The following is an 11,144-nucleotide window of genomic DNA, read 5'->3' on the forward strand; positions in this document are numbered from 1 at the left end:
GGCTCTGGCCACGGTCAGGTCGCGGACGGCTGCAGACGGGCTTGCCTTTGGCATGGCTTTGGAGCGCCTTTGGCCACCTGCCATTAAGTAGGGATGGGGCGGCACGCAAGTCTAGGAGGCGGAGGCTGAGCAGCGGGGAGGGGCCTCAGGGGCAGCAGCGGCGGGAACCTGTTGGATTCAGCGCACATAAGTGTGTACCTAAGTACAGACTGTGCTTCAGGGGACCAGGGTTCCAGTCGCTTAGTACACTCCAGGCACAGAGGGATTCAGAGGAACTTCCTGTCCTTAGTTTCCCACTGTCAAAGCCCACCATATCCAAGAGGCACGGCTACGTTGATGGCGCTATAGCCTCTAAAATGAAAACCAAGGGGTTAAATTAAAATGATAACTGAAGTCCAGCCGCTCCTTCCTCTACTAGGATGCTTCACTTAAGGTAGTGGAATAAAAGAAAATTTAAATCAATTAAAAGCCTCTGAAGCACTTAAAAGATGTTGACCAATATGAAGAGGATTCAGGCACTTCTTCCTAACACAAGAAAATAACAGAGTAACTCTTAAAAGGAGGAGCCTTTCATCAGACTGGCCTAAAATATCTCTCAAACCGTTTTGAATGCTATAGTATGCAAAAGATTTTAAGACCAATTAATGGCAATCTTCTTCATGTTCCCAAGTTTAGATTTAGTACCAGAGATGGAAGTTCCTTTGTCTTTCAATGAGCTAGGGCATAGAATCATCTTCCCCTCTCCCTGAGACCAGGAGAAAATGAGAAGGCTTTTAGGAAAGGTCGTAAGACTTGGATTTTTACCTTGCCTTAGGAGCTCTCTGACCAGTCATTTCAGTTCCCGTTCTCTTTCCCCCTTCTCCTCTCTAGCAGGTGATTCGTTGTTTGATGTTCTAAACAAAAAAAGGTTGCAATATTTCCAGAATCAGAGGAAATGCTTTACACCTCAGGTGTGTCTGAATCTAGTACGGCTGCTCTAATGACCCTCGTGTGTGGCCCGCCATGACCAAGGGGTGGGCCTACTATAGGATGCACTAGCTTCTACTCGAAAACCAAGGAGTAAACTCAATGATAACGAATCCAGCCACTACTAGGAACTTCATCTTCAAGTAGTGGACTATTACGAAAATAGAGTAAGCTAAAACAACTATGATAAATGTGCTTGGAAAGGGAGGCAATGGTACAGATTTTTCAAATTGTCTCTGGGTATGTGTCCTGCAGCACGCATACGAAGAGGAAGTAAGACGGAGAAATATAGCAATGGGCAGAGAACACAGATGAAGCACACGCTTTATATAGAGAGTATGATGCACCGGAGCATAGCAAAGATGCCATGGGCCCTGGTGCAAGCAAGGAGAATGGACGCTATACAGCAATTATAAAGGGATCAATGGGCCCCTCAGGACTCTGTGCCACTGCATATTATGCACCAATGGTAGCTACAGGAATGCTGATGCACCAGGGCAGCAGGTTTTCTAAGCAGGGTCCTGATTATTTTAGTGAAGTGGTCATGGCATAGCCAAAGCAAACCCTGTATTCAGAATGGGATGGAAAAAGCTAGAGTCCATGCTCAGTAGATTATGATGTTTTGGCAAAGGGTGTTCCTCTTTTATGAGACCCTAATAGGCCTAAAACAGGCTAGTGTTGCTTGCATTCCTGCTCAGAGGGGATGTGTCATGGCAGTTCAGGCTCTGACAGCTCTTATTGGAGCAGGACTGAGGTTGGACTGAGACTGACTTGAACATGGCTTGTTTCTGTCTGAGATGGTACTGTGGGTAAAACGTAGACTGGAGTGCTGCCCGAATAATTACCCAGCCTGAGATTAATTCAACCACTGCACTCATCACTTTTATGTATTCCTCAGTGCAGCGTCCAGACTGTTTGATTCATTCTCGACCTCGTTTCACAAGATTATAATTTATAATCCAAAATAAATATCCACCAACAACTGTGTAGTAACCACTTCCTTAAATCAAACATCTTTTGTTACCATCTAACTGGTACCACTTCAATCTATGATTAATAATGTATCTCTAATTCTAGGATCATGACAGATGGTGAACATGGAAACCGAACCCTCGCCAACAAATTCATCATTGTGGGATTTGAAGTGGTACGAGAGCTTCAGGTCTTTCTCTTTGCTTTATTCACGACAATGTACATCTTGACGATTGGATCCAACATGCTGATTATCACAGTAGTGATATTGACAAGGACACTTCACAAACCAATGTATTACTTTCTATCCAATTTTTCTTTGTTGGAGATTCTCTACACTACTGTTACTGTCCCAAAAATGTTGGTGGCTTTGCTTACAGAAGAGAAAACAATTTCTGTCCCAAATTGTCTTGCACAGTTTTATTTCCTGTTTGGCTTGGGAGCATCTGAAAACTGCCTCCTAGCAGTGATGGCTTATGATAGGTATGTGGCGATCTGTAATCCACTGCGATACATCACTATCATGACAAACAAAACCAGCGGCCATCTGGCTACTGGTGCTTGGGTGAGTGGAATGCTTGCAGCTTTGCCACCTGCCTTATGGATCTCGTCCTTGAGCTTTTGTACTCCTAATAAGATTGACCACTTCTTTTGTGACTATGCCCCTTTGTTGAAACTCTCTTGCCAAGACACATCAGTGGGGGAATTTACATTTTTGGTCATGGCTTGGAGTGTCATACTAGGTTGCTGCTTACTGACAGTGATATCCTACATTTTTATTATCCATTCAATATTACGCATTCCTTCTACCGAAGGTCAGAAGAAGGCATTCAACACCTGTGCCTCTCATCTCACAGTTGTTAGCATTTTCTATGGGACAGTTACCTTTATGTACATAAGACCAAATTCAAACATCCGATTTGCTTTGGATAAAGTGGTGTCAATATTCTACTGTGTTGTGACTCCATTGTTAAATCCTATGATTTACAGCTTGAGAAATAAAGAAGTGAGGGATGCACTAAAGAAAACTTTAATCAAGTGGAAATTTGCATTTGGAGGAGAATCAGCAGCCAAAGCAAATACACGCAGCAACAAAGACATTGGTGCAATAAAGTCTTTCACTTTGTTGTTACTGTCTCCTTCTTATATGGTGATATAGGAATTACACCTTTAATTATCTTCAATTCTTTCAGAGTACTTCTGAGTCGCTTATTGCTTACCTTCGTTGCTTGGTCTCCTTTTTAGCTGTGTCTGAATACCTAAATAGTCAGTGGCATGGACGCTTCTAATTTCAAAACTACACCTCCTGCTGAAAGTGGAACATAGTGCCTGCATCTTCCAGTAGGAAACGTGTTCTGCGGGACAATTTGCACCACCACCTAAAGTTTACACCTAATGTGTACATGCATAACACTGGTCTAACTTACTTTGCTCTCTCTCTCTCTTTCTCTCTCTCTGTTTCTCTTTCTCTCTCTCTCTCTTACACACACACACATACACACAAACTCTTTCTCTTTGTTTCTATCTCTCTCTTTTTCTTTTCTCTCTTAGGGCCTGTCTGTCTGATGAGTCAGAATGGTGGAGATAATCCGCTATCCAAATGGAGTACCATCTGTTCAGTTTAGAGCTGACTGCCAGACATCTCTGTTCATTGAAATGGACCACCATCATGACTCAGACATCCGTCTTTGGTTTCTGATGGCCGTCCATCAATTTAAAATAAAAAAATGTTTGGGGTATTTTTGAAACAAACTCCAAAAGCAATTTTTTTCTGAAGAACAAAAAACCTTTAGAGATGTTTTTTGAGAGAATGGGGGTCATTTTTTTCTGTCCCTCACATCCAAGTTTTTCTTTGTTGTGATGGACAGAAAGAACATATATTACACCATTCAAACGAAATGCCCTTTTTCCGACAACCCCTATCCCGTCATACCATTGGAGGAAGTATTCGTTCAACTGAGCTAATGGGGGCTCCGTCAACAGAGTACTTAAGGTGTATCCATCTCAAAATGGCAGACTGAGGGTTTGGCGGGTAGCTTGTTCCAGATGCTCAGTCTTTCTCTTATGTATATCGGTCTGTGTTTCTCTCTTTCCTACTTATATCTCCAACCCTCTTCCTCTTGCCTACTCACCCCTTCTGTCTTTCTGCTTGCCTCTCTTACTGAGTCTGCATCTCTTCAGGCTTCCCACTTTCACACACTCTAAGTGTCAATTAGCAAATTTAACATTTCTTTCTTTGCTACCAATATCAAAATGAGTGTTCTGCTCTGGGAAATATGTTTCATCCAAACACTATTAATTTTAAACTGGTACACTCATGATACAATTTATAAAAGCATTGATAGTGTCATTTCTTCTACAAGTATAACTTCCACAACACGAGTCTTGCTAAAGATGATGCCTTTACCATGCCACAACTTAGCAGAGGTAAGTTATTTGGTTGTGAATTCTCCAGAAGCAAATGAAGCTATGAAGGAAATTATGCCATCCCTGTTTTATGAATTATTATACTTATCCACCTTTGTCAAAACCTATCAATCAATCACTGCATTTGTAAAGCGCGCTACATACCCGAGAGGGTCTCAAGGCGCTGGGGAGGGGGGTGCTACAGGTCGAAGAGCCAGGTCTTGAGGAGTCTTCTGAAGGCCAGCAGGTCCTGGGTCTGTTGTAGGATGGTGGGGAGAGTGTTCCAGGTCTTGGTGGCGAGGTAGGAGAAGGATCTGCCACCGGCGGTGGTTTTTCGGATGTGAGGGACTGTGGCGAGGGCGAGGTTGGCTGAGCGGAGGCTTCGGGTGGGGTTGTGGAAGCTGAGTTGGTTGTTGAGGTAGGTGGGTCCGGTGTTGTGCAGTGCTTTGTGTGCGTGGATCAGGAGCTTGAAGGTGATCCTTTTGTTGACGGGGAGCCAGTGCAGGCCTCTCAGGTGGAGTGTGATGTGGCTGCGGCGGGGGATGTCAAGGATGAGTCGGGCCGAGGTGTTCTGGATGCGTTGGAGTCGTCTCAGGAGCTTGTTTGTAGTTCCTAAGTAGAGGGCGTTCCCGTAGTCGAGTCAGTTGGTGATGAGGGCCTGGGTAACGGTTTTTCTCGTGTCGAGGGGGATCCATTTGAAGATCCTGCGGAGCATACGGAGGGTGTTGAAGCAGGACGCGGAGACGGCGTTGACTTGCCTGGTTATGGAGAGAGTGGAGTTGAGGATGACCCCCAGGTTGCGTGCGTGGTCCGTGGGTTCCGGGGCTGTGGGCCACCAAGAGTCGTCCCAGGCTGATGGGGTGGGTCCGAGAATGAGGACCTCTGTCTTGTCTGAGTTCAGCTTCAGTCTGCTGCCCTTCATCCAGTCGGCTACGGCCTTCATTCCTCTGTGGAGGTTAGCTTTGGCGGTGTGGGGATCTTCGGTGAGGGATATGATCAGCTGGGTGTCGTCGGCGTAGGAGATGATGTTGAGGTTGTGTTGTCGTGCGACGTGGGCGAGGGGGGCCATGTAGATATTGAACAGCGTCGGGCTGAGGGAGGATCCCTGTGGGACGCCGCAGATGATCTCGGTGGTTTTGGAGCGGAAGGGTGGGAGGCGGACGCTCTGGGTTCTGCCGGAGAGGAAGGATGTGGTACAGGCCAGGGCCTTCTCTTGGATACCGCCGTCATGGAGGCGTGCTGATAGGGTGCGGTGGCAGACCGTGTCAAAGGCTGCTGATAGGTCCAGGAGGATGAGGGCGTAATGCCTTGCTTTCGAGGTTGACTGAAGGGATTTCCATGTGTCTTTGCAGTGAATGTATCTCCTGCACCAAGGCATGGAGGAAGATCTTTTCTATTTTCACAGATGTTACCCTGCCAGATTGTCAGATTGTCAGTATCTGTCGTCTGATGAGCACACGTGAACTCACTTTGTTCCAATCAGGCACATCATCTATATGCCTTTCTGTCATGCACCACACCCCTTTAAACAGGTTATTTATTCTCCCTGTGCTTCTATTTGTGTATCGACCAGAGATAGCTCCGCCCACAAACTCTATTTACCCTATTTATTACTGGCTTATAGCACTGTAATTGCTTTCAGTGTTTGCAGTTTTCAGCTTTGATTAACATTGTGAGGCCTTCTGAGTATTGCTGCATGGGAGTAACATTCAGTCTTTCCTAAATTGAATGTTATTTATTATTTCAGTGAGTGGATCAACTATCAGTATCTCTCTTACTTTGTTCAGCTATCTAATATATTGGTAAGGTGCTTAGTTTCCCAATGCACCAAGCACAGCTTGACAGCTGGATACAGCAATGTAAGATAGGTCATACCCCCTTAATGTTCATTGCAGTTGTTGGGATGCTGAAGAGTATCAACAATACATCCAAACGGAGAGGCAAATACTTTTTAATCACCTCCTTATTGTTCTTACTCTCCAGACAAGAGCCTGTTTGTGAACCTTGCATGGCTAAATTGTTTCGGATTGTTTGGTCCTGGAAATATATATTGGCAGGATGATTGCTACTGTTTGGAAGATTTTTTTAAATTCACAAAATCTTCAAAAGGGGTGAACAGCCCTTTCCTAAATCATTTTTTAAAGCAATACCTGGTCTAGGACCTAGGCGAATGGTGGTCAATTGTGATATACATCTTTTTAGATTTCCTGAGAGGTCTGTTAGAATCTGAGGAATCCTGATAGCTGCACATATATTTTTTTCAAATACATATAACAATTCCTTTATTTTGTATGGAAAATCTTATCAATGTTTATTCAAATACACTGTCTTTTGGATCCCTCTTGTAATACAATCAGATAATACCTAGTACAAAGTGAATTTGTGGTTAGGTCTGAAGTCTGGGAAACCAAATTTTCCTCTGTCCTTAGTTCTACACAGTGTGTTGCTTGGCATTTTTTGCTACTTTCTTGATCACTGTAATAACCTAAATTATATATCCAGTAGTAATCCGGTAGTTCCACTGGTATGATAGAAACAAGGAACAACATTATAGACATGATGTTTATTTTGATTGCTTTCATATGCCCCAACCTAAAATATTAAGTTGAGGCCATCCTTTTGTCTCTTCCTGGTAACTGCTCAATGTGGCTATTGATAGCCAAGTGTAGAAAGCTCACACCTCGTTGTGCCTCTGTTAGGGATGTTACTGCTGTGGACAGCATCATCTTATACATTGGCTGTGTCTAGTGCAGCCTGCAGAGAACACTTTAAAAACCTAACCACCACAGATGGCTTCTGAAGACAGAGAATCCACAACTCCTGTTTGCCTTGACTGTGTAAAGGTGGCAGTCATTGATCAACTTGTTAAAGATCTAAGCTGTCATTGAACAAGGAAAGGAGTGGACTGCAGGGTACTGTGAGGACTGCTGTGCAGTCTGACCTGGTATCCGCCTGAGAGCTTGTTTCCCAGAGGTGAGGGGGGATTATCTTGTCTTGCAGAAAAAAACTGTACCTCTGACCTGAAGTGCCTGGAAACAAACCTGTCTTATGTGAAAGGGAAGATACTTGACAGAGGCAACCACTGCCCAGGGCGGGGGTTCTATCAAGTGGAGGAATACTGCTGCAAGTGATATGCAATCCCTAGGAGTGTAGGCATAGTCTCATCAAGAGTGTGGTGCTGATCTGGAATCACTGATCAATAAATGACCTCACGTGTGTGCAAAGAAGACCGATCATGACATCAAGAGTTGTGCACGCAGTGGACATCCCCACCGGAATCAAAAACTGTGAACCTGTTGGTCATCACCACAAAAACCAAGAGCGTGCAGTCACCACTGACACATCTGAGATGTGTGCCCCACAGCAGTAATCACTGTGCCTCTGTGACTCCTCTGCCTGCATTGCAGTCAACTGCTGTCCATAGTCCAGTGACCAAGAAGTGTGTTCAATGTTTGCCAAGGGCTCCTCACTTGCATCTAGGACCTACTGGTGCTAAAGGATTCCAAGGGGCTGCACCCGCTGTCCTATCCAGCTGCAGCCTGCCTGAAGCAAAGGTGCATCTGCTGGTAGTGTGTCTCCCCCCCAGAACCGGGGAAGATCCAAGATGTGTGTCGCTAATTTCCCTCTGGCATCTGAAATAGACGTGGAAACCAGCATTGTTGAGTCAAAAAGTTAATTGCGTTGAACTGAGCAGATTTACTACTGAACTGGTGTATCTGCACTTAAGCCTTGATTTAAGCAACACAACAACTTTCTGTTATAATTAAAGACCTGCTAGGACATAAAAGTTGGAGGACACCTGAGAAGATGGGAGAGGAGATGGTCTTAGCCTAGGCGCAGTCACACAAGTGCCAGCATAGGTTTGTATCTGCGGCTGTCTGTGTGGTATTCCTTTTTGAGTGCATATTTAAGTACTTTTATTGTTTAAGTAAAAGCACCAGGTTGGACATTCAGTTACAGTGCTCCTGGGTGGCTGTGGAGTCCAGATTTTGTCCACCCCTACACTATCTCCCTAAGAAGCCTGTGACTACTCGACTTCTCTATCAGTGAGAGTCCAGTGCTGAAAGTAATGCACCTGGCCCAGTTTGCCTATCCACAAAAATATGGGCTCTGAACATCAGAGGCAAATTACCTCAGCACCCGCAAGTCAGGCTCAGTATCCCTTGCTTGCAACGTGCCACTAACTGAACAGGGTCTAACAATAATCATGTTTGAGCTCACCAGTTCTTTTATCATATGTAGTATTTACCAAAGCTGAACCAAACTTTTTAGAAAGCTACTTAGCAAAAAGTGACACTCTGCACCGTCAAATGCACTCAGTTTTACGTTAATACATTAGAATGAACATCTTTCTCCGGGGAAAGTGCATCAACAAATTGTTAGGTGACATCCAACTGTTCAATGTGTATTTATTCAGGTAGGGATTGCTCAGGTCTGGTCTCTCAGACATTGGCCACAAATACAAATAAACACAAGAGAAAGACTTAAATAAAGATACACTTATTTCTGACGCATCATGGACTTTATGAACCACTCTACCAGTAACACAAAAAATGTGTTGCGCAACACTACCAAAAACTCTCACAGCAGGCTGAGCATTTGTATGCATGGCAAAATAATGTATGTAACCAAGTTGTTCCTCTGAACCATTGAAAAGTGTATCTATCTAGACGTGTATGCCGTGATAGCTATGAGGGACATTAAAATGTTGAAAATCGACCTTCAGAAATGTGACACAATACTGTCAGAAAGAAACGAATTAACCTTTGAACAAGTATGGATGTTTTATTCCGGGGCAAAGTGTAGACAAGCTCTGTTAATTAAAATGATCTTCCTACTAAAATACTGAATTCTCTCCTGCTGTTACTTTCTTGGTCCTGCCTGCCTGCCAACATTCCACAAGTATGGGAGAGATACCATTCTAACAAAGGGACTGGGTAAAATACCAATGAAACAAAGAAAGATACCTTTTGTATTTCACACTCTTACTGTCACAACTGTATATTTATCATCTTCGGGAAACCCCACATGCATTTACCATTCACTCTGCTATTTTAACACCAACACTGTTGAATGTAAAAATGTCAAATTTATTCCATATACTCAATCCTCAAAATGTTAAAATAGACTGTATTCGGTATTGCCTTTATATAATACAATATTGTATTAATGTTGGTTCATATTTTATGCAGTATTACATCGATATAAAATATTTCCCTAATACAATATTCTAATATTTTGTAAAAATAATTTCCTCTTGTCTGCGCAATCACAGAGCTAAAAAGATATCATAATATGCAAAGATAAACTAATATCATCACAATATGCAAAGAAAAATAAATATCTTCATAAGTAACGATCTATGAAATGAGATGTGAGCCAATTGCAAACTCACATTAAGAAAGATTAAGGAAGACAAGCATGAGACTGAGAGAAGGCTACATCTTGCAATGGAAGGCATGCAAAAGATGGAAGTAGGAGAGGGTTACTTTCAAGAAAGAATGGAGAGGAATCAATATGAAAGGTACATTTTACATGTAGAGTTTTCAGAGTATAGGGGAAGAAGCTTTTCTGAGAATGCAAACAAATGAGGATGTAAACTGTAGAAAGAAAGAAAATCAAATATAGTAATCAATGTCCAGGAAAGACAGTTTAAACATGCAAGGCCAAGTGTACAGGGGGCATATTATCAAGACAGGCGATAAAATTATCGCCGCTTTAGCGGCATAAAACTGCCGCTAAAACGGCGATAATGGCCTTGATAATATGCTCTATGGAATTCCAATTAAAGTTCAGGTTAGATGTCCTTCCCATCTAACAGGGGCTTCAATTGGAATTCCATAGAGCATATTATTATTATTATTATTATTATTTTTTTTTTTTTTTACAGTTATACAATAAAAAAAGGAGCAAAAAAAGTTAATCAGTGAGATGGTCAATTAACGGTTGCCAAATAGCGATACCAAATTTTCTCTTGCATGATTTTTTCAACCTATACATGCTAATTTCCAAATTATACACATTAAATAGTTTGGCCCGCCATAGATCAAAGCTCGGAGCCTCGGGTTGTAACCAAGCAGTTGCAATAGTGAGTCGTGTTACAGCAGCGATAATAAACAAAAAATACCGATAATTATATAAAGATGTCCCTCCGAAAGATCTCCACCAATCCCTAATAAGATCCAGCTAGGAGAGAGAGAGAGACCGGTTTGCCTAAAATATGAGACAAAAAACTTTCAATTTGGTTAAAGAAAAAACGTAAAGAAGGGCAGGAATAAAAAACATGTAAAATATCGGCATTGCCCACTTGGCAACGAAAACATTCCCCAGATTTAGGGGATTGAGAAGAGTTGCCCCATTTCATAATGACTGAGGGGGTGTGGTATAAGTTGAACATGGTTTTAAAATGCTGGGCTTTTAACGAGGCAGAGCACAGAATTTTATGAGCAATCCTGATAGAATCTTCGACATGAATAGAAGGGGAAGCTAACCGAGTTCTCCACTTCACATTAGTTTTAACCAAGTCATCTGCTCTGGAATCCAATAATATATGATAAATGGAACCAATTCGTAACTGAGAGCTAATGCCGTCAATAACAAATGGGGACAAGATCAGAAGTGTGTTTTTGGAGGAAGTCCCGGATCTGAAGAAATTAAAAAAATTGATTATTGGCTACATCAAATTTCTTTCTAAATTCGTCAAAAGAAAGACAAACTCCCCCTGCAGAAACAAATGCCCCTAACCGTAAAATCCCTTTGAAATACCATTGACGAACAATTGAATCACAGAAAATAGAAGG

The 11,144-nt window shown here is 42.7% G+C and overlaps 1 protein-coding gene across 1 annotated transcript; it reads left to right on the forward strand.

Annotated features, from left to right (window-relative positions):
* Nucleotides 1-2,047: 2,047 nt before the first annotated feature.
* On the forward strand, nt 2,048-3,097 carry LOC146809857 (olfactory receptor 6F1-like). The gene has a single exon (XM_085614917.1). The coding sequence runs from the start codon at nt 2,048-2,050 to the stop codon at nt 3,095-3,097; it is 1,050 nt and encodes a 349-aa protein (XP_085471043.1).
* Nucleotides 3,098-11,144: the final 8,047 nt, after the last annotated feature.

The sequence above is a fragment of the Triturus cristatus genome, chromosome 7 (genome assembly GCF_964204655.1).
Source record: "Triturus cristatus chromosome 7, aTriCri1.1, whole genome shotgun sequence".
NCBI lineage: Eukaryota > Metazoa > Chordata > Amphibia > Caudata > Salamandridae > Triturus > Triturus cristatus.

What these genes read in the sequence shown, in the direction of transcription:
- LOC146809857 (XM_085614917.1), top strand. Translation starts at nt 2,048, where the DNA reads ATGACAGATGGTGAACATGGAAACCGAACCCTCGCCAACAAATTCATC.